Source organism: Squalius cephalus (genome assembly GCF_949319135.1).
Source record: "Squalius cephalus genome assembly, chromosome: 12".
Lineage (NCBI taxonomy): Eukaryota > Metazoa > Chordata > Actinopteri > Cypriniformes > Leuciscidae > Squalius > Squalius cephalus.
The window spans coordinates 37,178,112-37,205,787 of NC_137133.1; the positions used below are offsets into that span (position 1 = coordinate 37,178,112).

Below are 27,676 nucleotides of genomic sequence, written 5' to 3' on the forward strand. Positions count from 1 at the left end.
GAGTAAAACAAAAAATAATTGTAGCCCTTAGATCTAAAGGCTTTTTCGTAAAGTATGTCCAGACTGCAGTGAATATAGTGTTGTATGTATTTTTAGTAACGTTATGTAGCCTACCATATTTATGTATGCGTAATGTTTATAAATCCATTGATCCAGTCCAGCAGGTGTCAGTGTGTCTACTGTTGATTCTTATATGCGAGTAAAGAAGAAAATGTTCTCCATATGACACACGAGTTTACAATATAAACACTGATCTGATTCACACGGAGCTGCTAAAGCTGCATTTAATGAACAATGAATCTTTCGGATAGTTCAGTCAAAAGCAGTGATTCACCTGCGACTCAGCCTGTGAGTAGTTGTTTACCTCATGGTTGAATGTTGTTTGGTGAACATATGGCAGCAGCATCTCATAAAACCTTCATTAATGTGGAGAAATGTGTTTGTTTTGAGTTCAGGATGTGTGTGAGCTGAAGATCGGGTTCATCGGAGCGGGAAACATGGCGTTTGGGATCGCGCAGGGCATCATCGCGTCAGGTGCAGTTCACGGTCCTGTCAAGTGCACTAATAAATATTAAATATTTTAACTTGGAGAAAAACATAGATTTTATAAACACCTAAACCTTTTATTTGGTCAGCACAACTTTGATAAAGATGTAAAGGGCCAATAATCTTTTGATATTAAACTTATTTATTCTTCTAGCGAATTTTGCTTACACAAATGTAAATTCCAGGGTGCTATTAAAGCCCTACTTTTTCATATTTTGTAAGGAAATTAAATCTTACCTGGACACTCTCCTTATATCCAGCCCTTAAAACTGTGTCATTTGTATAACATTTTCCTGATTTACCTGTAATTGTACTAAATTGTATTTACCGCTGGCTTTGATTTATGCATGTTCTTAGCAATAATAATAAAAAACATTAACAACAACAGACTGTGATTAAACGGTCATCAGCTTCGTAAATCCTGCAGAGTTTTTTATATTTTATATTTTTTTATCAAATGTATTCACATTTATAAGACTATACTTTGTATCATAGTACCTTTGCATCAAATTCCAAAAAAATAAAAATAATAATAGTTAATGCCTCTGTGAGGGTGACGGCTAACTCTCTTCTGTTCTGTTCTGAATGCCGTTATCAGTCTCTCTATTTTTTCCCTCTTTTTTAAAATTGTGAAAATACTATTATTGCGGAGTTTATCACTTGCTATTTGAGCAAATGGAAACACACAAAAAAAAATTAATGTACTGTAGTCACTCATTCATTTCTATAGAAGTTTACCCAACTACGACTCGAAAATGTGAAAAGGGTCAACGAGGGTTCGTGGAGTGAACACAATAAAAATGTTATTGTATAACATTAAATTAAAGTTTGTTCACGCCATGTCGATTTCAACTTGTAAAAAGTGTTCAGTCCTTGTAGAGCTCGTAATTACAACTTGTAAGCTGGGAATTTTCGGAGAGCTTCTACTTGTACGACCGCTGAGGGTCACGTGTTGTTTTCATCTCGAAATTACACTAATTATGACATGGCATGAACAGCATAGCAAAATAAATTAACAAAACAATAAACAAATAATTGAGATACTTTTATATATTTTAGTTAATGTAAAAACAACAACAACGCAAATTCAAGCAATGAGATTTTAAAGTTTAATTGGGGCATTTCTGTGATTTTGTTGTCATGTTCTCCTGTTTTCTCTCTGTGCTGTAGGGAAGGTTCCACCCACTAATATAATTATTAGCGCTCCGTCCATTAACAACCTTCCTCGCTTTCAGGTAAGACATGTGACGTCATTAACATTTTAATTATGCATGCTTCAGTTCCTTAAAAAAAGGCAAGAAATGTTATGGTCATATTTCAATCTTGAACTTCATGAGATTCACCTGCTTGCTAAGTTTGTGTAAAAGTTTGTCTTTTCCCCCTCAGCATGAGATCTAGCTGGTAATTTCTGCAGTATTGTGACCGGTTTGTGTCAATGTTCTCACAGGAGAGAGGCGTTTCCGTCACTCACTCGAATGACGAGGTTGTCGAGCGCTCTCGGTTGGTCTTTCTGGCCGTCAAACCTCACCTCGTTCCGAAGGTTCTAAACGGAATCTCCCGGAATGTCACTCAGGAACACATCATCGTTTCCATGGCGGCCGGAGTCACTCTAGAAACACTTGAGGAGGTGAGGATTCACTATAGACTGGAAAAAAATATGGACGTTGTGTCGAAAGTTGAACGAACGAGTACTTATGTCCTTTCGATTTCTTACAGGTTGAGTTGTTGTTGCCCATAACACGCTAGCATTCTGCTAATGAACGCTGATTGGTCAGTGAAGGACTGATTACGACCAGAGATACCACTTGATGGTCTTTTAAAACAACAAAACAAAAACTCTTCTAGTGTGTGTGTTTCCCTGTGTCAGCTGTGTTGTGTGTTTGCCTGTGTTGTGTTTACTTGTGTCAGCTGTGTTGTGTGTTTGCCTGTGTCAGCTGTGTTGTGTGTTTGCCTGTGTCAGCTGTGTTGTGTGTTTGCCTGTGTCAGCTGTGTTGTGTGTTTACCTGTGTCGGCTGTGTTGTGTGTTTGCCTGTGTCGGCTGTGTTGTGTGTTTGCCTGTGTCGGCTTTGTTGTGTGTTTACCTGTGTCAGCTGTGTTGTGTGTTTCCCTGTGTCAGCTGTGTTGTGTGTTTGCCTGTGTCAGCTGTGTTGTGTGTTTCCCTGTGTCAGCTGTGTCATGTGTTTCCCTGTGTCAGCTGTGTCGTGTTTGCCTGTGTCAGCTGTGTTGTGTGTTTGCCTGTGTTGTGTTTACTTGTGTCAGCTGTGTTGTGTGTTTCCCTGTGTCAGCTGTGTTGTGTGTTTGCCTGTGTTGTGTTTACTTGTGTCAGCTGTGTTGTGTGTTTCCCTGTGTTGTGTTTACCTGTGTCAGCTGTGTTGTGTGTTTCCCTGTGTCAGCTGTGTTGTGTGTTTGCCTGTGTCAGCTGTGTTGTGTGTTTGCCTGTGTTGTGTTTGCCTGTGTCAGCTGTGTCGTGTGTTTCCCTGTGTCGGCTGTGTTGTGTGTTTACCTGTGTCAGCTGTGTTGTGTGTTTCCCTGTGTCAGCTGTGTTGTGTGTTTGCCTGTGTCAGCTGTGTTGTGTGTTTGCCTGTGTCGGCTGTGTTGTGTGTTTGCCTGTGTCAGCTGTGTCGTGTGTTTCCCTGTGTCGGCTGTGTTGTGTGTTTCCCTGTGTCAGCTGTGTTGTGTGTTTCCCTGTGTTGTGTTTACTTGTGTCAGCTGTGTTGTGTGTTTCCCTGTGTCAGCTGTGTTGTGTGTTTGCCTGTGTTGTGTTTACTTGTGTCAGCTGTGTTGTGTGTTTCCCTGTGTTGTGTTTACCTGTGTCAGCTGTGTTGTGTGTTTCCCTGTGTCAGCTGTGTTGTGTGTTTGCCTGTGTCAGCTGTGTTGTGTGTTTGCCTGTGTTGTGTTTGCCTGTGTCAGCTGTGTCGTGTGTTTCCCTGTGTCGGCTGTGTTGTGTGTTTACCTGTGTCAGCTGTGTTGTGTGTTTCCCTGTGTCAGCTGTGTTGTGTGTTTGCCTGTGTCAGCTGTGTTGTGTGTTTGCCTGTGTCAGCTGTGTTGTGTGTTTCCCTGTGTCAGCTGTGTCATGTGTTTCCCTGTGTCAGCTGTGTCGTGTTTGCCTGTGTCAGCTGTGTTGTGTGTTTGCCTGTGTTGTGTTTACTTGTGTCAGCTGTGTTGTGTGTTTCCCTGTGTCAGCTGTGTTGTGTGTTTGCCTGTGTTGTGTTTACTTGTGTCAGCTGTGTTGTGTGTTTGCCTGTGTTGTGTTTACCTGTGTCAGCTGTGTTGTGTGTTTGCCTGTGTCAGCTGTGTTGTGTGTTTGCCTGTGTTGTGTTTGCCTGTGTCAGCTGTGTCGTGTGTTTCCCTGTGTCGGCTGTGTTGTGTGTTTACCTGTGTCAGCTGTGTTGTGTGTTTCCCTGTGTCAGCTGTGTTGTGTGTTTGCCTGTGTCAGCTGTGTTGTGTGTTTGCCTGTGTCAGCTGTGTTGTGTGTTTACCTGTGTCAGCTGTGTTGTGTGTTTGCCTGTGTCAGCTGTGTTGTGTGTTTGCCTGTGTTGTGTTTGCCTGTGTCAGCTGTGTCGTGTGTTTACCTGTGTCGGCTGTGTTGTGTGTTTGCCTGTGTCAGCTGTGTTGTGTGTTTCCCTGTGTCAGCTGTGTTGTGTGTTTGCCTGTGTCAGCTGTGTTGTGTGTTTACCTGTGTCAGCTGTGTTGTGTGTTTACCTGTGTCAGCTGTGTTGTGTGTTTCCCTGTGTCAGCTGTGTTGTGTGTTTGCCTGTGTCAGCTGTGTTGTGTGTTTGCCTGTGTCGGCTGTGTTGTGTGTTTGCCTGTGTCGGCTGTGTTGTGTGTTTACCTGTGTCGGCTGTGTTGTGTGTTTGCCTGTGTCAGCTGTGTTGTGTGTTTCCCTGTGTCAGCTGTGTTGTGTGTTTACCTGTGTCAGCTGTGTTGTGTGTTTACCTGTGTCGGCTGTGTTGTGTGTTTACCTGTGTCGGCTGTGTTGTGTGTTTACCTGTGTCGGCTGTGTTGTGTGTTTGCCTGTGTCGGCTGTGTTGTGTGTTTCCCTGTGTCAGCTGTGTTGTGTGTTTACCTGTGTCGGCTGTGTTGTGTGTTTACCTGTGTCGGCTGTGTTGTGTGTTTCCCTGTGTCAGCTGTGTTGTGTGTTTACCTGTGTCAGCTGTGTTGTGTTTGCCTGTGTCAGCTGTGTTGTGTGTTTGCCTGTGTCAGCTGTGTTGTGTGTTTACCTGTGTCGGCTGTGTTGTGTGTTTACCTGTGTCAGCTGTGTTGTGTGTTTCCCTGTGTCAGCTGTGTTGTGTGTTTACCTGTGTCAGCTGTGTTGTGTGTTTGCCTGTGTCAGCTGTGTTGTGTGTTTGCCTGTGTCGGCTGTGTTGTGTGTTTGCCTGTGTCAGCTGTGTTGTGTGTTTCCCTGTGTCAGCTGTGTTGTGTGTTTGCCTGTGTCAGCTGTGTTGTGTGTTTACCTGTGTCAGCTGTGTTGTGTGTTTACCTGTGTCAGCTGTGTTGTGTGTTTGCCTGTGTCAGCTGTGTTGTGTGTTTCCCTGTGTCAGCTGTGTTGTGTGTTTGCCTGTGTCAGCTGTGTTGTGTGTTTGCCTGTGTCGGCTGTGTTGTGTGTTTGCCTGTGTCGGCTGTGTTGTGTGTTTACCTGTGTCGGCTGTGTTGTGTGTTTGCCTGTGTCAGCTGTGTTGTGTGTTTCCCTGTGTCAGCTGTGTTGTGTGTTTGCCTGTGTCAGCTGTGTTGTGTGTTTACCTGTGTCAGCTGTGTTGTGTGTTTGCCTGTGTCAGCTGTGTTGTGTGTTTGCCTGTGTCAGCTGTGTTGCGTGTTTGCCTGTGTCAGCTGTGTTGCGTGTTTACCTGTGTCAGCTGTGTTGCGTGTTTGCCTGTGTCAGCTGTGTTGTGTGTTTGCCTGTGTCAGCTGTGTTGTCGATGCCTCGAGAGAAAAGAAAGTGCAGAGCGTGAAAGCACCAAAGCGACTGAAGGATTGCCGTAAAGCAGTATCTCTGGTCGTACGATGTGTGTGACGTCATTGACACTTTAAAAGACTTTTTAAAGCAAATAAGTGACTCAAAAAAATCTAACACCCAGCAATGTGTAATTTCTTTGCATCTCCTTTCGAATACAACATTCAAATTACTAGAAAAAAAATTATATCCGGAGAAAAGTGGATTTTGAGGAGTATAGCGCCATAGACCTCCATTCATCCTGCACTCGTCCTGTGAGCGCCCTCATGTGGAGCCAGAGTGGAACTGCAGCCAGTTCAGAAGCCGGATGTTTACTGAGAGTGGAAGTTCTCACCTTATTAGACATCCTCTGAGAGCATTTTAACAGCCCAAAGTGGGCGGAGCCGGCCGACGCCATCATGGCAGTGCGTCACTCCCAGATAAACGTAAATATGCAGCGAGGCGGATTAGCTGAGGTGACGTGACGCTTACAGACAGCAGACAAATGGCTAGTAGTGACATCAGAGGCAATCCATCTGTCACTCAAGTGGCCACGCCCTTAATTATGCACAACTTTAAGGCTTAATATAATTTAAACCGTTATAAAAAAAATCACCCCCGTCACAGTTGACATGAAGGGCAAAATTAGCAATATAGACCAAAACCACTTTTTGCACCAGACTGTAAACATGTTTTATTCTGCTGTAAAGTTGGGCATTTTAACATGGGGCTCTATGGGATTGAGTCTCTTCTGCAGCCGGCCTCTAGTGGCCAGTCGATGAACTGCAGTTTAACTCACTTTAGTGTTGATTCACGAGAGAGAGCGGAAAGTTGCCGCTTGGGATTTACATGCAGTTTATCATCACCCAAATCTAAATCTTAATGACCAAAATGATGGCAGAACTATTCCTTTTCTAACCTCTGAGAACTTTTTTGTCAACACTTGATACATTAATACTAACACTTTCTCTTCTATTTTATATCTATTTATAAAAAAATAATAATAAAAATACATATAATGCGTAAGACTAAACTGGGAAGGGTCATAGCACTTGTATATTGTTGTTCTACTGTTAGTTTAACTGCTTCTATTGCTCTCATTTGTAAGTCGCTTTGGATAAAAGCGTCTGCTAAATGAATAAAAGTAAATGTAACATCAGATGTCATTGCTGTCTGTGTCTCTAGATGTTGCCCGCGGGGACACATGTGATTCGTGTAATGCCCAATCTTCCCTGCGTGCTCCTGGAAGGTGCGCTTCTCCTGGCCTCGGGCTCGTGCGCTGGAGAAGAGGAGGAGACACTCCTGAAGACGCTCCTCAGCCCGTGCGGATTGGTGGAGGCGGGGCCTGAGGCCTGGATCGACGCCCACACGGGCTTGAGTGGCAGCGGCGTCGCGTTTGTGAGTGACACACACATTACCTGAAGTATGCAAGGGTTTTCAAACTGGGGTCTGGGGAAACATTTAGAGTAATACTGTAAAAAAATTTAAAAATATTATATTAATTAATTAATTGACATAAAATCTAACAGTACTATAGTAAGTAGGAACAAAATAAAAATGAAGTATTAAATATTTTCCAAATAATATTTGCACATATTTATAACATTAATTTTCCACAGTATAAATTGGGTTTGCTAGGGAATTTAGAGTGAAACTATAAAATAAATAATTAATAAATGAACATAAATTAAATAAATCAACTGTTAAAATAAATAAATACATTTAAATAAATGAATAAATAATCTAACTGTACAGTACTATTCTGGGTAGAAAAAAAAAAAAAAATTAAATATTTTCCAAATAATCTACGTATATTTATAATATCAATTTGTCACAATATAAATTGGGTTTGCTAGAGTAAACATTTGCTAAATACGTTTAAATAAAATAATAAATAAATAACGGTACAGTACTATTAGGTAAAAGAATAAATAAAAATTAAATAATGTAACAATTGAAATTAATATTTTACACATCTTTATAAAAAAAACTTTTTTTTTTTTTTTACAGAATTAATTGGGTCATTTATACATGGTCCAATTCTAGTCTAGTTCTATTAAAACACTAATAAACAAATAAAACTAAGATTAAACTGAATAAATAAATGATTGAAATAAATTAAATTAAAGAAAGAAATGCAAATAATAGTGCAGTACTATAGTGAGCAGAAAGAAAATGTAACATAAATAGAAATTAAATATTTTTCAAATAAAATTTTACACATATTCATCCAATACATTTTTCACTCTATAAATTGGGTCTTTATGCATGAAAATACAGCTGTCTTATAAATGTTCTCATTCTGATCATATTTGAGGGTCCTTAGCATCTAAAGGATTATAAAAACCCCTGATTTGGAGTCAGTCTCATTAACGTCTAGTCCGGCTCGCAGATTATTCTGATATAAACCCGACGGTGTGAATATCCTGAGATGAGCTCCTGATCTTCCTGAACAGACGTCCGTGTGTTTCCGTGATTTTGCAGTGTTTCTGACGGTGTGTCGTGGCTTTGCTCCGTCTCACAGGTGTATGTGTTTGCGGAGGCACTGGCCGAGGGTGCCGTCAAGATGGGGATGCCGAGCGCTTTGGCTCGACGAATCGCAGCGCAGACAATACTGGTGGGAAATACTTCATGATGAGATATATTATATAACATGTGCTATTTTTTGCAATCACATTTATACCACATGTCTACAGTGTAAAACCCAGATTTGTGTGATTGTTGCTAGTGACATTTTACATGCATTTAGCAGAAGCTTTTATTCGTGACAGAGCCAACAATATTCATAATATACAATGCCAGGTTTAGATTAAAGACAAGCTAGACTGGATTTTTTAAAAATTTAAGATAAATCGAACTTTAAAAATGTGCTAGAATGGCATGAAATGAAGCTGTTACTATAAGGAACTAGCCTTTATTCCTATATTAGAAAAGAAAATAGTAGAATCAATGATGCAAACTACATCAAATATGATGTAAAAAGACAATAACGTCATAATTCAGCTCGATTCAGTTCAATGTTGGTTTCATAACCGTGACAGTTAATATGCTTTTATTTCCCATAGATTTAAGAAGAAAAAATGTTTGTTTGTTTGATAATGTTTTTACAGTACTTTTTGTGGTGGCTGCAAAATCTAAATATTCTTAAATCAGGACACATTTACTTGAGATGCAAAATGACTTAAGATATTAATCTTGTTTCCTGAACAAAATGTACAAAATATTAGGCGAGTTTTAAGCTTAAAGGGGTCATATAATGCCATTTTTGTACAAGCTAATATGATTCTTTTGGGTCTAAATGAAAAGTTTGTAATATACTTTAATTAAAAATTCTCATTAGTATTGTAAGAAAACACTCATTTTACCTGGTCAAAAACAGCTGTTTTCAGCACGCCGTTTCAGTGCATGTGTCTTTAAATGATAATGAGCTTTGCTGACTCCGCCCCTCTGTTCTGTGCGTACACCGTTTGTAACACAATAACCATAACGCGTTGTTCATTATAAACGTGGGATTATGAATTATATTGAGAACGTCGTACATAGAAAGCATGCCGTAATGTACCCTGAGTGTAACAGCCGCATTCATCGTGAAGCGTGCAGCGATTTGCAAAGATTAATATAGAGGTTAATATAAAGGTTAATAAAACGTTACACTCACTTCAGTTCTCCTGGAGGTGCAGCAGGAACACGAATAGTTGCCGATCCTTTTTTCAGGAGCAGCTTCTTAGCAAAACCAGCTTTATACTGACCCTCGTGTGTAAAGCAGTCTGGTGTGTGAAATGATTCGCGCAAACATGAAAGCATTGACGTTGATCGTGGGGAATATTAAACTCAGCCACTGCGTCTTCAGCGGTTCAGATTTAGGAACATCAACATGATGCTGTGTTCCTTATTACACCCAAGAACACACACCACACTCGCTTAGACGCCATTCTGCTCATAGACAGTGCTCCAACGTATCAACAATGCAGACTATGATGATTGACAGCTCGCTCACGAGCGAGGGCGGGTCTGTGTTGAAACGCTGCTGTCAATCAACAATCGTGGGAGGGGCGTCCAACCGTGTGACGTCACAAAATCAAACGGCTTGATTTGAGACGGGAAAACATATAAGGAGATTAAAAAAACCACTGGATGGATTTTTATCATTTTATGATGGTTGTGTACAGGCACTGCCAACACACATTTCAGTACAATCAACTTGTAAAAGTGCATGTACCATTATATGACCCTTTAAACTCACTTGATTTTGATATCCTTATCCTTACATCTTATGTCATTGTGCATCTCATTCTCGTGTAAATGTATTTAAAATGCCCCATTCATGCTATTTTAAAGGTTCCTATAAAGTACAGTAGCGTAAAGGAAGGCATAAACTACACATGCAGAATTGCAGAACGCACTGAACTCTGAAGTGTGTGTCGTGTTGCAGGGCGCGGGAGTGTTACTGCGTGACACCGGGAAGCTCCCGGCGGAGCTGAAGGCCGAGGTGTGTACGCCCGGAGGAACCACGATCCACGGGATCCACGCGCTGGAGAAAGCAGGATTCAGAGCCGCTGCGATGGGAGCCGTAGAGGCGGCCACTGAGAGAGCCAGAGAACTCGGGAAGAAGTAGATGCATAAACATCAGATCATAGGAGGGACCGTTCACTTAAAACCATTTATGTCTTACTTTATGCACCGAGATCGTTATGACATCTGGTGCTAATGGATGCCGAGCTACAGTACAGGACTTACAAACGCAGTCATCCAAGGATGAGAATTCCTTGTGTTTTCCATGTAAAGTGGAAGAGTCTTAAGGGAACAATTTACAAATTGATTATGTTTAATATGGTTTGTAGTATAATTTGAAGGAACTTGACAAACCACTGGGATTCAGAAACCAAAGCAGCTCAAAATGGGGACTTTTCTACGCAAGAATGTATCAGATGTGTCCTATAACAGCAGTTCATGTTCTGCACAAAGCTTATATATATATATATATACAGTAGTCAACATTTGAGGTGGATCAAAACCTTTCATCAAAGGACAACTTTGATTAACTTTTTTGATCCACTTCAAATGTTGACGATTCAAAGAATGTGTAAAATCATATGAAAGATTTTTGTGAATAAATGAATCTGTTAAAGATTCACATTGTTTTGTGTGTTCTGACATTTTTAAAGCCTTATTTATTTACACCGTGCACATTTAACAATAAAACATCAGATCAAGGTAACATTTTGGATATAAGTATTATTATTGAATTGTCTTATTTGACTTATTTTTGATTATATAAAATATGTCGTTGAGAATACTATTATAGTTTAAATTTAAATTAAAACAATAATGTCCCAGTTCTTTCACTCTTGTTTCCACAAAAGGAGCAGATACAGTATTTCCTCAGAAATGGGCCTTTCCCATCATTTGATGGCGTCATGTACGCAGTCGCGCTGGGAAACAGTGAGGAATGTACCATGTGGTAAAATGTCATGACGAAATATATTTTTAAAAGCCTTCTACCGCACTATTGTGTGTTATGTCTATATGTATACATATATAAAACTGTTAACTATTGATTACAAATACACTTAAGCTTCATTAGTGTAATGTTTATCAGTTTTGTGGGTGTTTTGTGGTAATGATCTCCCCCGCTCGTGAGCACGAATGGTTCGCTCGGGTTTCGCTCGCTCCTTCTGTTCCGTGAGCGCGCGGCGAGCAGCAGCGATTCATTCATACAACACTAACTAAAGCGTTTAAAGTGAGTATATGTTTAAAAGATGTTGGTGTTTATGTTCTTTTATTGCGTTTCTTTGTTTAAATGATTGAATAATGTTGTGCTGTAAATGTACGGGGTTTTCAAAAGCCGGTTAGACGTCATTCATCTGTTTATTTATTCATGTAAGAATAATAAATATGATTGTTAGCTGATATAAAGCTCGTGTTGATGTTTCAGTCACTGTCATAATGAAAATCCGTTTAATCTTCTATGAATATCTAGTGTTTTGGTGTTCATAGGCCTGACACCTCCATGTGCAGGAAGTCCAGACAGATTATGTTGAATAATGACGCATCTCATGTTTAAGCTGATGATCTCTTGATAAACCAGAGATTTCTACAGATTTATTGATTTTATGATCTCTTGATATCACCTTTTTCTTTCTGAACCAACGGAATGAGTGATTAGGCTTTAATGAGAAAATCCACATTAGTCCATTTCCCCCAACATCAGGTTCAGATCTTGACAGTCATCATGAAATAAACTGTCCTCTAATTTAACATTGAATCCTTAAAACATACGAGTATCTATTTTCCTGATACTAGCACTTATTTTTTAGATTCTCCCTCCCAACTATTCCTTCACAGATTATGTTTAAAGTTTATAATAATTTGCTACCAATTAAAATCTTAGATATTTTTGAAAAAAGGGATTGCAAATACAGATTAAAAGGAAGAGGTATATTTAAAAAAAAGAAAGTTAGAACTAATATTAGATGTATGACCATCTCCATAAAGGGGGTGAATGTATGGAACAATTTAGATGATGAATTGAAATTGTGTCAAACCATTAGTAGTTTTAAGAGGCTTCTAAGAATAAAGAGATTGGAGGTTTATAGATTAAGTGGGGGATTCAAGTAAAATAAATCATGAGTTTGTTTGTACTCTATGTTATACTATGATGTTATAGAGTAAATTAAATGTCTGTTTGTATGTTAAGTGAGAAGGTTAGGCGTTATAAGCTGTCAGCTTCAGCCTAAACCTTTTTTTTTTTCTCTTTTTTTGGTAAAATATTATACATGTTATGTTACATGAAAGTGTTTGTGTGTTCTTGTAATACGGTTTGTATAGCCAGAGAGAAAAAAATAAATAAATTAAAAAAAAAAAAAAAAATGAAAAGCTATACACTCCATCAATTAGGCTTAGAAGAACTCTTGCCAAACATATATCATGCTAAAAACATAATGATCACAGCAATAATTATCAAATCATAGACTCTTAAAGGGTTAGTTCACCCAAAAATGAAAGTTCTGTCAGTAATTACTCTCCCTCATGTTGTTCAACCCCGTCAGACTTTCGTTCATCTTCGGAACACAAATTAAGATATTTTTGATGAAATCCGAGAGCTGTCTCACTCCTCCATAGGCTTCTATGTTATTGAAACTTGCCGGCCCAGAAAGTTAGTAAAGACAATGTTTAAAATAGTCCAAGTGACTACAGCGGCTCAACCTTAAGTTTATCAAGCGACGAGAATACTTTTTGTGCGCAAAACAAACAAAAATAACGACTTTATTCAACTCTTCATTTTCTTCTGTGTTTCTCTGAGTGAGTTCACGTAGCGTAACAGCGCAGCGCTTCTGGGTTGTACATCAGAACGGAGGCTCACTATTGGCCGACGCTGGTCATGTGTGTGATGCGTGTGATGCTGGCCAATAGTGAGCCTCCGTTCTGACGTTCAACCCAGAAGCGCTGCGCTGTTACACTACGTCAGCTCACTCAGAGAAACACAGAAGAAAATGAATAGTAGAATAAAGTCGTTATTTTTGTTTGTTTTGCGCACAAAAAGTATTCTCGTCGCTTGATAAACTTAAGGTTGAGCCGCTGTAGTCACTTGGACTATTTTAAACATTCTCTTTACTAACTTTTTTGTCCAGGCAGTGTATGTCAGTCCAGTCATTCGATACTAACAAAGAAAATAGTACAAGAAAAATACTCTCATTCACACTGTACCATGATAATACCATATTTTTAGACATATACTATGGTAATCATTCAGTACCATTGTACATAATATATCAAAGTGCCTCTCTGATTCCATTACAGTACCACGTTTTCACCAGAGCTTCTTTGTAAGGGCATGTAGGATTGAAGTCCTCTTGTGAGATTCAGTATACATATACTTTTCTTATTTGCACTTTATGGTTTATTGCTTGCCTCTGTCTGGATGAGAAGAACGAGTTCAGCTACATACTGTTTTGTTTGGTCACTTTTCCCGTTTGCTGAAGGTGAGTTTGGAGAAACTGTCTCCCATCAGCATGCTGGATGTGGGATTTGGCTCATATTATTTGTCCCATGATGGATTTGAGTGGGTGTATTGTCCATTTTAAATTCGATTGTCCTTTCAGTTCCTTCTTTTTATTCATAATCTGCTTGACTTCATTGTAAAGCTCAGTGTTTAAATCTAATGCAACCATATTTGTTTGTGTGTGGCTTGTTCTGTCTTTAAAACTTAAGTGTGTAATTTTTGCTGCACCAAATGAAATAGTAAAAAAAAAAATATTGTATCCAAACAGGTTTCACAAACACTTGATTTTTTTCAAATTCAGTTTTTGTTGTCTGTTAGTAATAGTTACCATTGGATCAGTATTACTACTTCTGTTGCATGACCCTAAACAAACATAGTTTATGTTTGCTAATTTGCTCTCAAACTAAGGCCTTGTTTACGCCTGGTATTAAGATGCGTTTTGGTCGATCGGATCACAAGTGTACGATGTTAAATACAGGCGTAAATGGGGTCTACAACGTTTTAAGCTTGTCAACCACTTCCAGAGGTAGGCAAAAAAGCATTAGACCGACAACTCTCCGCGAACTGACCTAACGAGTAAACATTACGGGAAGAGCTCTAGCCAGACGGGATTTAAACTTTGTCGGCTGAAGACCCAAGAAACTAAAGCTGATGCTCTCCGTATGTTTTTCTGTCAATTCCAGTGTGTTCATATGTAAATTGCACTAGCTTATTGTGTCCATTAGATTGAAAGATCCATTAGACCTGCCCATAGAGGCTCCCCTTCAGGACAGAAGTGGCTGAAGAAATCAGGACAGAAGTGGTTGAAAGTGGACAAAAGACACGGATTAAAACACCAGGTGTAAACGGGAATGTGTCTCCCTCGTCCACTTGTGATCCGATGGACCAAAACGCATCTTAACACCAGGTGTAAACAAGGCCTAAAAACAGATTTGCACAATTTACACACTTCATGTTTAACGTTAACCGATTGCTGTGTAATTAATTCTCCAGTTCCCTGTCACTCTCCTTTTCCTCTCTTTCATTTATCTATCAATCCTCCACCTCTATATTCCCGGACACAAGAAAATGCGCAACAGAAGCCGCCGAAATTCTTCTTTGAATAAGTCGGGATCTTCCGAACGCCAGCCGAACGGTGCCGTGGGATGGTTGTCCAGCGCGGCTCTCGAGGGCTTGAGATCGGAGAGTTCGTCGGTCTGGTTCGACCGCGGCGCGTACGAGAGAGCGGAGAGCCTTTACTACGTACGACTCTTGCAGGAGCAAAATGGCACGACTTCTCCTGCGAGCTTTTCCGATTCGTCACGAAAGCCGGAAACCTGTCGCCATCAAGGCCAAGAGGCTTGTCATCACGTCGTTCAAGACGTGTGGGTCAACAAACCCAACTTTGACCAAGCCGAGAGCAAGTTTGTGGGCCGGATTCCCAATCAACCAAGATCTCTCCAACTGCAACCCACCAGCCAAACGCCCAGCGACGAGGGCTACCAATCACAAACCCCGACTCCGCCCACACCTGCTTCAAAGCCAATCAATGGCCTTCCTTGCTTGACTCCACCTCCAATGGGGGTGTGGCTTCAGAAACCGCTTTTCGATAGAGCCGAGGCGTCTTTCTATCAGAACCTGTACACCCGCAACTCGCCACCGAAAACCAGTAGCGATGAATCGAGCTCAAAGCGGCGAAATAACGACGTCGCTGCACAAAAAAAGCCTGTGGTTTGCGATCGCCGGGATTCTGATGATGTAAGAGCCAATCAAGGAGCAGCGATGTGTTATTTCTTGCATCCCGACAGCGAGAGGGTGTGGCTTGATCGTGGTCGCTATGTGGAGGCGGAGACTCGTTTCTATGAAGGAGCCGCGGCGAAATCCCTCAAAACATCTGTAAACCATTCTAGCCGGAAGCAGAAGTATGACTCTATACTCCAGAGAGATTGCACACACTTCCCCCGCACATTTGAGTTAGTTCACTCCCTCATGCCGCTCCAAACCTGCATTACTTTTGTTTCTTGAACGTCCTACAAATCATCTTCTTTCGTGTGGAGGAAAGTAAGTCATACGGGTTTGGAGCGACATGCGGGTCCATGACAGAATTTACAGTTTCCCTACGATCCCTTTTTAGCGATGTTTTACTCTCAGGTAACATCAGTCTCACCCCTTTTATTTACATGCATTATGTTTACAACCTTTTCTACTTCTTTTGTCCATCATCTTCATTGCATATTTTTCCTCTTTTTTTTTTTTTACACTCTCACATTCATTCTTGTTGCGTTTGGTCCGTTGTGTTGGCTTGAAAGATTCATTTGTCTGAGTTCAGTTTTGTCTTCATTTAGTTTTCTTTCATTTGTTCTCTTGATGTCATTTTTGCATGGTTGCATTGCATTAACATTTAATATTATTAGTATTATGTCCATATACTAATTTTGGGGGTCATTTTTATTTTTCATTTTATTCTTTTAGTAAGTTTGTTGTTTCATTTTTATTAAGTTTCATTTCAGTTTTAGTTATTTCAGGATAAAGGAAAATATTGCATTTGGATTTCTTTAATAAACCGCTTTATAATTAATAATTTCTTATTATATTCATCATTCTTGTTAATTTTTGGGGTGGATGAACTTGTTACATTGATTGTAAAAAATAAGATCATCTGATTGAAATATTGAAATTAAAACTAGTCCTGCTGTGTGTCCCACAGTTGATCTCAAACATACTTTCACTTTCATCAAGGCCAAATATATAGAAAATCAAATGTTCATCTCATGTCAACATTGCTCAATGTTCATGTCATGTGGTATTTAGTGAGGTTGTCACAGGTCTTGTGTGTGTTTGTGCAGGATGACTGCAGCGGACTGTTTGGCGCAGGAGAGGATCTGGTTCGATAAGCCGCGTTACGATGAAGCAGAACGGCGGTTTTACGAGCAGATGAACGGACCTACACAACACAAACAGGTTATAAAATCCAGAGACGTCTCATATGTGACCCTGGACCACAAAACCAGTCACATGTCGCACGGGTATATTTGTGGCAATAGCCAACAATACATTGCATGGGTCAATTTTCTTAATCGATTTTTCTTTTATGCCAAAAATCATTAGGATATTAAGTAAAGATCATGTTCCATGAAGATATTTTGTAAATTTCCTACCGTATTTGGGTCATTGACGAATAAGGTTTTTAAAAGTGTAAAAAAATAGAATTGAGATATAACTATATTTGAAACCATTTTTTTAGTTTACCTAGGTGTTAACAATAAGATTGTGTGGTTTGTACAATCAATTAACACTGTTTTTTGTAATTTTTTACAAGATGTCACCAAAAAAGTCATTCAGTTTAACCACTGATTTGAAAGTTAAAAACTGATTTGACATTGATGTTGAGATAGTATATAGTGTGTACCACAGAAGAAATATTTAAAAAAATTATCACTGATCTCATAAATGTAATCATTTATTGGACTACTCTAAACACTCCAACATATTCAAGTAAAACATTGCACAGGGAAAGGAGAAAAGGGGAAATGTAAAAAAAAGAGCCTTATCTGTTCCTTTAGTTATTAAAAACAATATTATTCCATTTAAATATTTACTATATCGGTTTTACCGAATGACATTTTGACACTTCAAAATCTTTAAAATACCTTTATATGTAGTAAAATATAATTAAAACCTTTTGGATTCAGTAAAAGAGATCAAGTTGTACTACCTTACATACTTTGGATGTTATATATTTGTTTTTTTATTATTATTAAGGCCTTTGGACAAAAAAAATGACCCGTCACATCATTGACCCAAATATATATAAAAAATTATTTTTATGGGTGGATGCAGCAAAATCATGAACATAAATGCACAACTTTAAAGGAGATTTTCTCAATGTTTCAATTTTTTTGCATCCTCAGATTCCAGATGTTCAAATAGTTATATCTCAGCCAAACGTCCAAACAAACCACACATCAATGGAAAGCTTATTTATTCAGCTTTCATATGATCTATTAATCTCAAATTCTATAAAAAAAAATGACCCTTTTGACTGGTTTTGTGGTCCAGGGTCACAATTAACATGATCAACTTGCACAGGACGAGTGCTTGTACTACTATTCCACATGATATTTTTGAGAAATAGTAGGCAATGAGTCAATTCCAAATGTACGTTTAATTAATTTTATGCATTTGGCAGATGCTTTTATCTAAAGATTCGTTCATTCCCAGGGAACTGAGCCCATGACCTTACCTTTGCTAGCACTGAGCTTCACTGTTTAACACTTGCTCTATACCAGCACACACTGAGGTGTCTCTCTCTCGTCTCAGGACACAGGAGCTAACAGTATTCTTCAGGACATTGCTCGAGCGCGAGAAAACATCCAGAAATCTCTCGCTGGGGTGAGTTGAATGAAAAAATCCTGGGATTACTCTTAGAGAGGTACAAACGAGCTCTGTTCTAGGGCTGCACAATTTTTATCAGGAAAAAATAAATATAGCAATTTTTTTTTACTGATACTGATAATAATTGTGATTGCTATTAGTAAGAAAGTTTGTGAACCCTTTACAGAAAATGTGAATAATTTTCTACAAGGGGTTCACAAACTTTCAAGCAGCACTGTGTATATATATATATATATATATAACACACACACACACCATTGAGCTTTTATTTTGGGAATAAAACTGTGGGGGACGTCATGAAACCCTAAAACACATTTTTTGAGATTTTAACGTGTATAGGTTGTACATCAATGAAAATATCACTCATTATGTTTTTTATTATTAAGGGAAAAGTGGTTATTATTTATTTTTTTCTGAACCATTTTGTTCCTCCGGTTTAAAAAGCACAGTTGAACCAACGTCATGAAAAGTGAGTTTTATACGTTGATTCTGAGTGGCTGGAGAGTCATGATGATTTTCTGAGCTTTTCTCTGCATTATTCATGAGAACGAACTCTTTCAATCCAATCAATCACTACGCTGTATTATGCATTATGAGTTTTATTACAGTTTTATTACGTTTCAGCGCTGTTCTGCCTGTTCAGATTTGAGTTGTTCTTCTGACACGTGTCGTGAGTGTTTGTTTCCTCAGTACAGTAAAACAAATGACACGTTCATGGCGCTTCTGATTTGTTGACAACAGCCAGTTTATAAGCAGTTTTATCTCGATTAATAGACTTCTATTCTGTCCCTAAACACTAGTGAGCTGTCTTGCTGTCTGTCTGAGAAGGCAATGTGATTATGTTTATGTATATTATGATTATCCTTTGGTCATGAGCATGTCTCTGATATGCTGTCTATGTAGGCGGCTCACTAGGTTTGAGAACGAAGCCCCAGATCTTCTCTCTTAAAGTCCCCCTGTAGTCAATAATTTTATCCCTTAAAACTCATCTTTAATCACCAAAATGACATATTTTTGAAAAAATTATCATGCCTTAAAATATCTTGAATGTAACTCGACACCCTTGCCTCATTGAGTATGCGCGGTTCTATGCAAATGAGCCCCGCCTCCACTCACTCACTCACTCACTCAGCTCAGAGATACATAAACAACATTAAAAGCTTGATTTTCGCCACAAAATTTAAAGTTTTAATCATCTGTTGACTTCCCTTATAAATGATCTCTCCTGTAGCTGAAGACAACCTTGCAGCCGAGTAGAGGCTCAGCCCCTAAAATATCAAACCCCTCCCACCGCTCCTCTCCTGTAAGTGTGTGTGTGTGTGTGTGTGTGAAAGCCGTCGGCTAGAAACACACACCAAAGCAGCTCACGTCAAAGTGGAAGCGTGTGCATGCTCGCATGCGTGTTGTTTAGGCAGTTTGAGAAGACTGTTATGCATGTGTCCTGTGTGGATTTAGTGTTATGTTTCGTGTGTATTTTGCTGTGGAAGGTCTGATTTTGCTGAGAGCAAACACTTGTACATTTGCATCTTTGTTGTGAGGTTTGTATTAGTGTTATTTTAGTATCGTTGAGATGGTTTTAGTTAACTATAATAACCCCTTATTCCAGGCTGTACTGTATGTATGTATTTGCTCTGAAATTAACTATTATCAAGCATTTTTTATTGATTTATTTTTATTTTTTTCAGTGAGAACCATCATTTTAACTAAACAGAATTTGAAAATGTTTCATGCAAGAAATATGATTCATTTAAAATAATCATTAAATGAGCACAAGAAAAAATAAATGTTTTAAATTATACACAAATACAGAGTTCAGAGTCTGAGTAATTAATTAATGTGCAAATAATTCATTAATGTGTAAAAATAAAAGAAATAATTTTAAAACAAAAACAATCAAAATAAAAAAATATTTAAAAAAAATTAAAAAAAGTATTTAATTGCGTGTCATGTTGACCATTAACCGACATCAGAGAACCGTGAACATACAAATGTGTTGTTAAATTATTGTAAATATTAACAAAATTAAAGGGGTTTGGAAATATGATTGAGATTATTATAAACAAATTAAATTTCCTAACTCCAACTGTAAAAATAAGTTCTGACAAAATGTAGAACAATTCATGTAGTTTACATGTTGACTAGTTGTGTGTTCTGTTAGTAGTGCTTGTGTAATTGTAACTAGACCTCACTGAACAGTGGTGTATCAGAACGGGGGCTGATGGGAACTGTGATGTGTGTGTGTGTGTGTGTGTGTGTTTAGAGCGGCGGAGGCAGCGCTGCTGATTACGGGGAGCTCGCCGCACGCATGAAGAACCTGGAACTAGAGAACCAGAGTCTACACGCAGGTTTGTGTGTTCACTTGTTGTTAAAGAGATTCTCATAGCTTTGCATTTGCATTTCGGAAGGATTAATTAAATTTTTTGGATAAATGGACATTTTGTAAAAACATTCAGCACTCTCATATTAACTATTCAGTAAATTTCGATTTCCATATAAAACAATAAAAAATGCAATCTGTAAACATAAATTTGTTTAATTTTTAGTAATTTTACAATATCCTTTTGTCATTTTTGTTCTTTTTTATTTAGGTTTAATTTGATTTCAGTTTGCATGCAGTTATTTTAGTAATATTTATATACTATATATATATATATTTATTATAGTTTTTATTAATATTTGCATTAGCTTTTATTTTTATGTTTAAATTTTTTAGTAATTTTACTATGTGCTTTTGTCATTTTTATTATTTTTTTTTATCTTTTTTGTAAATATTACTATTTATGTGTAAATTTAATTTCAGTTTGCATGCAGTTATTTTAGTATTATTTATATGCTATTATAATTTTTATTCATTTTTGCATTAGCTTTTATTTTTGTTTTTATATTTTAATTTTAGTTAAATTTTTAGTAATTTTACCATGTCCTCATGTGACTTTTATTAGTTTTTGTTGTTTTTGGTAAAAATTACTATTTAGGTTAAATTTTATTTCAGTTTGCATGCAGTTACTTTAGTAGTATTTATATACTATTATAGTTTATATACACTCTTTGGCATTAGCTTTTATTTTTATGTTTTTATATTTTATGTTTTTGTAATTTAATACAAAATACTGTGCTTTTTTCATTTTCTTAGTTTTTGTTCTTTAAAAAAAATACTTTTTAGGTTTAATTTTATTTCATTTTGCATCTAGTGTTATTTTACTATTATTTATAAAATATTATAGTGTTTATTAATTTTTTGCATTATCTTTTATTGTTATATTTTAATTTTAGCTTAATTTTATTCTAATTTTACTATGCTTTTGTCATTTTTATTAGTTTTAGTTTTTAAAATATTACTATTTATGTTTAATTTGTTCTTATTTCAGGTTTTATTTATTTCCAGTTAATAATTTTAGCACTTCACCTTATTTCAGTTATTATTATTTTTTAAATCTAATAATACTTTATTTTATTTCAGCTTTTTAATAGTTTTAGTCAACAATAACACCCCTGTTTGAATGCATTATATCTAGCCTTCTTTGCTGTCTTTGTCTCTCTTAATCCCATCCATTTAGTTGTAGCAAACATCTTATAAAATAAAGCTATATTTTCTCTGGCGTCCTGAGGTGAACAAATAACATCAGCACATTCATCATTCAAACTGAACAACGGTGATGTCATAATGTAAACATATAAGTAGCGTTTTACATTCAATTTTAACTGTAATCTTTTGCAAGCACTTGTACTTCCTTTAAAGGTGCAGTGTGTGATTTTTAGCGGCATCTAGTGGTGAGGTTGTGAATTGCACCCAACAGAAGTTATGCTGGCCGACAGGAAGTGATGTCGTCGTCTGAGACAGCAGAGAGTAGCCAGTTAAACAATGAGGTTTCTTTACAAAGATAAAGTAAGAAATTAGGTTTACTTAATTATTCAGTAAAACGATATATTATTGCGAATATTATTGTAACTTGTTCATCATTGTGTCAGTGTTTTATTCGCTGACTTTAGCTAGTGTAAAGAACAACATAATGACGAAACGCGTTTGTCCGTTCAGGGCTCCTGTAGAAACATGTGGATGTAAGCGGACCCGCGGTGTGTGTAGAGAGAAACGCCTCATTCTAATATAATAAAACCATAACGGTTCGTTAAGTAAGGTCTTTATACACCACTGAAAACAGTGTTATGTATATGATATTGCATTCCTGTCAACAGATCCTCCTAAATATTACACAGTGCACCTTTAAGAAGCGCAGGTCTGATTGTTGTCGCTCTGTGTGTGTCAGTGGTGGAGGATCTGCGTTCTGCTCTCGGTAAGATGGAGAGTCGAGTGTCTGCGCTGGAGAAGCGTTCATCGGTGCCGACCGTTAACGGGACCGGTCCCCAGAAAGCCCCGTCTGCTCCGATGAAAGAGGAGGAGGAGGAAGAGGAGGATGACCTTGACCTGTTCGGCAGCGATGAAGAGGTGGACGAGGAGGCCGAGAGACTGAAAGAGCAGCGGCTGCAAGAATACGCCGCGAAAAAGGCCAAAAAGCCCGTCCTCATCGCGAAATCATCCATCCTGTTAGACGTCAAACCTGTAAGTGATTCGCCTGCAGTTTACACAAGTACATGAAGTCCTGCGTTCAGAGTCTTTTAGCTGAAGCGGCGGGTGTTTTAGTAACCAGGACGGCGTTAGGTAGGGGTGTGACGGTTAGTATATAACCGTGAGACCGACGGTTATAGTTGAACACCGTCATTACAACTCTATAACCGTCAAAACCGTGTTATTAAAATATTTTTACAAACATTTTTTATCATAGAGAATGTTTAAATACTAATTAAAAACAATTGTTAACAGTCTGTGTCATTAATGGTCTACGTCGTTTCCAACTGTATTTGATTCTTTGCCAAGTACCCCTTGACCGACCGCCAATCATTTGAGATAGAAATAAAAGCTATGATATAGTGATGTGCCATCATTATGAGATTTATTAAACAAATGAAAAACATTTGCAATAATAAACATTAGCAATGAACATTTGCAATCGGGAGACATGTTTTTTTACCACTTAATGAAGTTTTGCTTTGTAGAAAGCCTTTCTTTAAAGCGAATTTCGTTTTGTACAAATTGTATCTTAATTTTAATAAATGTTTCATCAACCAATTGCATGTATTTAATAAATAAAAAATATAGGAGACAATATAACCGTGACATTGAGGCTCCGGTGCGCCGCGTTCACTTGCATTGCATTGTGAAGTTGAACTAGAGCGCATCTCATGGTAAATGAATGAAACTCAGCATAGGCCTATGCCTCATACATTAGCATTAAATATCTTTGCTGCATCCTTTCTAGAACAGACAAGGGCTTTATTGCGGCTCGCATCAGCAGAGCATTGCATCGTCCATAGACCGCAGAACAATCAGCGGATGGCGGGCGGGTGCGGCTTTGAAATCTGGTCAAAAACCGTTGGTGCGGATGATGAGTTATGTGATGCGGTTGCGGATGAAATAATACCCCCATCCGCGTATCTCTATCGATAACAACATTGAACACTACACAAATATTAATTTTATTCAAACTAAGTTGTCCTATAACAGACGAACGTCGCAACCCCTTAAGTAGAGACCTTAATGGTCTACGTCGTTTCCAACTGTATTTGATTCTTTGCCAAGTACCCCTTGACCGACCGCCAATCATTTGAGATAGAAATAAAAGCTATGATATAGTGATGTGCCATCATTATGAGATTTATTAAACAAATGAAAAACATCCCCCCCCCCCCCCGGACGACGGTTATGTTACGAACCGTCACATTTGGCTCACGTCATAACCGTCATCACCAATTCTGAAACCGGCACACCCCTAGCGATAGGATCCACATAACACATTGCAGGAATGGTATCATTCCTATCCTTAACCCCGGGACACACCAAGCCGACGCCGACGATCTAGCGCTGATGAAAGCCGACTGTGTTGTCGCCTCGCGTCGGGGGAAAAGCTGCACCTGAACACACACCGAGAGAACTACAGCCGACTGTCAGCTAGCGTGTGTGTTCTGCGCCTGCGTGTAAATGAGACCACTGTCTATTTCTGCAGATATATTCGTCTATTTCGGCATTCAAAAAGGGAAACCGACTCTGCAGAAACACAAACCGTAAACAAAGCAGTGCGTGCTTACCATTTTGAATATCAGTCCTGCTAAACACTTTCTTTATTCCACTCCGCTCGTGTTAATATTGAAATATTCGCTGAGGAACACTCGGGTAAGATGACGTAACATTAGAAGAGCGTCTATCTGCAGTTTAGACTTCTTTGCTCGCTGTTTTGCTATTATTCTCGTGCACTGAAGAGCCAATCAGAGTCCTCTCTCTCACGACGGCCTGACGCCGATTCAACATGTCGAGGAACCGCCTGACCGTCAGCTTGGTGTGTCCCGGGCTTTATAATGGATCCCTTGTTTTGTTTGTTTTTGGATGTATTAGATGTAAATTCTGAATACTATATTGTATACTATTAAAGTTTGTTGGATAAAAATAAAATATATATATATATTGTAAGAAAAAATGTGGACGTCAAAGATCTCAAAAAGGACGTTTATTACAGCACAGCAGTGGCAAGGTACACGAAGCACCTTGGGTTCACCGGCGTCAGAATGAACCCAGAACACCCAAATCTCAAACCTTTTATCCTGTTAGTTTACTCTTAATGTAAATGACGTTGCTCTTGTTGCAACAGCTGTGATCTGTGTGTTAATGAAGTTGAGAGACCACGTTGTCTGAGAAGGTTCTCTGTGTCCCGCACACATTCCCATTCTACAATTGACCATTTGTTCAGGATGTGATCAACCCAGATGAAGAAACAATATAACTTGACTTTATCTCTATGATAATTAAAGAAGAACTCCGGTCAATTTTAACATTGAGCTCATTTTTTTGTACATTTGGAGTGCTGTCAATACAGAGAACAACAACAAAAATCAGTGTTGCCTACACCGTGTTATTCTATTTTAAAAATTTGCACCCTGTTGACTTCAATGGGGCAAGTTTTAAACCTGCTTTTAGCCTCTTAACATCCTTGATGTGTCATTACAAGTGCCCAGCCAATGTGAGTGATTCCTTCAGAGTGAACACGGGTGAATCTGACTGCAGTAGATGTGAAAGATATGAATAAAAATTATGTTTATTCAGCCAGCGCACATACCTGTATTTACATCCTGTTTTCGGTCGAAGTCCATAGTAATCGATTGTCGAGTTCACGCGTGTGATCATAGGTACTAAACCAATGCGCGTGAACTCGACAATCGACTACTGTGGACTTCGACCGAAAACAGGATGTAAATACAGGTATGTGCGCTGGCTGAATAAACATAATTTTTATTCATATCTTTCACATCTACTGCAGTCAGATTGACCCGTGTTCACTCTGAAGGAATCACTCACATGACCTGTGCACTTGTAATGACACATCAAGGATGTTAAGAGGCTAAAAGCAGGTTTAAAACTTGCCCCATTGAAGTCAACAGGGTGCAAATTTTAAAAATAGAATAACTCGGTGTAGGCAACACCGATTTTTGTCGTTGTTCTCTGTACTGACAGCACTCCAAATGTACAAAAAAATGAGCTCAATGTTAAAATTGACCGGAGTTCTCCTTTAAGCCATTTTGGGGATGAGCTCATTCTGAAATATATTTTGGAGTGGAATCTGGGTCGAGGCAGACTACTCTTTCTTACTATATATATATATATATATATATACAGGGTTTGAAATTAACACACGCCAAATGCGGGTAATAATCAGCTGTGGCGGGAAACGCTGTCAAATCACGAGCCAGTTTGGCGAGTTACTTCTGTTTACTCACTTTGCTGAGGAAGTTCGTCTAAGTCAAATCTGCAGATTCAGTGCAAATACTCGTGAGTCATCATGATATATTAAATACTGCGCAGAATCTGCTCATATCTGGCTTACTTGAACACACACGTCACTACACAACAAATAACGCCGCGCTTGTTCATTTGCATTGAAGCAACAGCGAAGATTAAAACACATTTGGTGAACAGAAAAGACTTTGACTTTGTCCTGTATTGATCTGTCCATCTAAAACACATGTTTTGGTGAAAAGGATGAGGATGGAGGAGATGCTGGATGACAGGATTTTGTTTGAATAAGAAATTAATTTATGAAATCCAATTTTTATTTTATATGAAATCAGCTGCAGGGTGGAATTTCCACTGGTATTATTAATAATAATAATCACACACATGACAATCTATGCATTTGTCCAATCGACTGCATGACCATAAACTTACACTTTCTAGCCGACTTCTCAAGCCAGCATCAAAGTATGTCTCACTCTCGTGTTGTCGTCCTCCTGTCCACAGTGGGACGATGAGACGGACATGAAGAAGCTGGAGGAGTGTGTGCGGTCGGTGCAGGTGGACGGGCTGCTGTGGGGAGCGTCCAAACTGGTTCCAGTGGGATACGGCATCAAGAAACTGCAGATAAACTGTGTGGTGGAGGACGACAAGGTGGGAACAGACTTCCTGGAGGAGGAGATCACCAAGTTTGAGGACTACGTGAGTAACTTTCCCATCATAGACTGTATAAAGCAATGGACGTAGTGTCCGTGACGTCACCCGTGTGTTTCTGAAGAGCGTTTCTGAAGCCCAAAGTGGGCGGAGCCGGCCGTCGCCATCTTGGCTGCGCGTCTCTCACGGTGTGGTGAGGTGATGAGTCCCAGCTTAGGACCCCAGAGATATGCCTGATCTAAAGCTGTTCTCGCGATCCTTAATGTAATCAATCAAACTTTAATCTTTTATTTTTATCTTGATTATTTATATAGTTTTAAGTGAAAGAAATTGCATTTTTAGGTATGTTTTGCGACATTAGGCATAATGTAAGTATTTTTTTAGCTACTTAAGTAGCATGTCATGTCATAATTAATTATTAAGCAGAATTATGCTTGTATCATATTTATTATTGAAGTTTTTTATCGAAAAATATCGTAGATGGTGAAAAAATCGTTATCTCTATGCTACTATCTAAGCTAACTAAAAAAACACCAAGACTGAGAAATGTTTAATTTTGCAATCTATAGCTTTGGTTATATACTAGTACATGAAACGTATAAGTTAAAAGACATTAATAGTCGTTATAACTTAGTTCAAACGACTTATATAATAAAGTGATATCTGATTTGTAACCAGGCACTAAAGCGATTACCCATAAAACGTGCTTTGAACCAATCAGATTGCTTGGGTCCTAAGCTGGGACTCATCTCTTCACCACACCGGATAAACAAAAAGTGACATAGTAGTAGTGACATACGCTAGTAGTGACATCAGCGGCAATCCACCTGTCACTCAAGTGGCCACGCCCCTAATTATGCAGAACTTTAAGGCTTAATATAATTTAAACGGATGAGTTATAAAAAAAATTACCCCGCTCACAGTCGTCATGAAGGGCAACATTAGCTATATAGACCAAAACCACTTTCTGCACCAGACTGTAAACATGTTTTATTCTGCTGTAAAGTTGGGCATTTTAACATGGGGCTCTATGGGATTGAGTCTCTTCTGCAGCCGGCCTCTAGTGGCCAGTGGATGAACTGCAGTTTAACTCACTTCAGTGTTGGATTGAAGAGAGAGACCGGAAGGTGGACGATTGGTTCTCATGCAGACTGAAGCTGTTAGCGCACAGTTCCTGTGTCATGTAAAGCTTGATGTGTTTGTTTTTGTGTGTTTCAGGTTCAGAGTGTGGATGTTGCGGCGTTCAACAAGATCTAACACACACTCACACACATGTAAACACTCACATGCTACTGCTGCTGGACGAATATCGGTTAATAAATGAGTTCGAAATGTG

The 27,676-nt window shown here is 38.6% G+C and overlaps 2 protein-coding genes across 10 annotated transcripts; both read left to right on the top strand.

Moving 5' to 3' along the window:
• The first annotated feature begins 166 nt into the window (after nt 1-166).
• Nucleotides 167-11,216, top strand: pycr3 (pyrroline-5-carboxylate reductase 3). Its single transcript, XM_079888497.1, has 7 exons — nt 167-348; nt 456-534; nt 1,717-1,781; nt 1,994-2,173; nt 6,662-6,874; nt 8,001-8,093; nt 9,909-11,216. The coding sequence occupies exons 1-7, from the start codon at nt 295-297 to the stop codon at nt 10,089-10,091; spliced, it is 867 nt and encodes a 288-aa protein (XP_079744623.1). The 5' UTR covers nt 167-294; the 3' UTR covers nt 10,092-11,216.
• eef1db (eukaryotic translation elongation factor 1 delta b (guanine nucleotide exchange protein)) lies at nt 11,136-27,676 on the top strand. 9 transcript variants are annotated; one of them, XM_079888490.1, is made up of 10 exons: nt 11,136-11,216; nt 13,406-13,458; nt 14,472-15,379; nt 16,304-16,418; nt 17,778-17,849; nt 19,084-19,155; nt 20,113-20,197; nt 22,118-22,410; nt 26,194-26,388; nt 27,559-27,676. In XM_079888490.1, exons 3-10 carry the CDS (start codon nt 14,547-14,549, stop codon nt 27,595-27,597), a joined length of 1,704 nt encoding a protein of 567 aa, XP_079744616.1. In that variant the 5' UTR covers nt 11,136-11,216; nt 13,406-13,458; nt 14,472-14,546; the 3' UTR covers nt 27,598-27,676. The 9 variants fall into 9 exon arrangements, with proteins under 9 accessions (XP_079744616.1, XP_079744615.1, XP_079744618.1 ...); XM_079888489.1 differs by having other exon boundaries at nt 14,544-15,379; XM_079888492.1 differs by lacking the exon at nt 19,084-19,155 and having other exon boundaries at nt 14,544-15,379.

Excerpts from the sequence above, each read along its gene's own strand:
- pycr3 (XM_079888497.1), top strand. The coding sequence starts at position 295 with ATGAATCTTTCGGATAGTTCAGTCAAAAGCAGTGATTCACCTGCGACT. Across the intron at positions 349-455 it reads ATTCACCTGCGACTCAGCCT|GATGTGTGTGAGCTGAAGAT; the intron begins GTGAGTAGTTGT and ends TTTTGAGTTCAG. Across the intron at positions 2,174-6,661 it reads CTCTAGAAACACTTGAGGAG|ATGTTGCCCGCGGGGACACA; the intron begins GTGAGGATTCAC and ends CTGTGTCTCTAG.
- eef1db (XM_079888488.1), top strand. The coding sequence starts at position 14,547 with ATGCGCAACAGAAGCCGCCGAAATTCTTCTTTGAATAAGTCGGGATCT. Across the intron at positions 15,380-16,303 it reads CATTCTAGCCGGAAGCAGAA|GATGACTGCAGCGGACTGTT; the intron begins GTATGACTCTAT and ends GTGTTTGTGCAG. Across the intron at positions 20,198-22,117 it reads GAACCAGAGTCTACACGCAG|TGGTGGAGGATCTGCGTTCT; the intron begins GTTTGTGTGTTC and ends TGTGTGTGTCAG.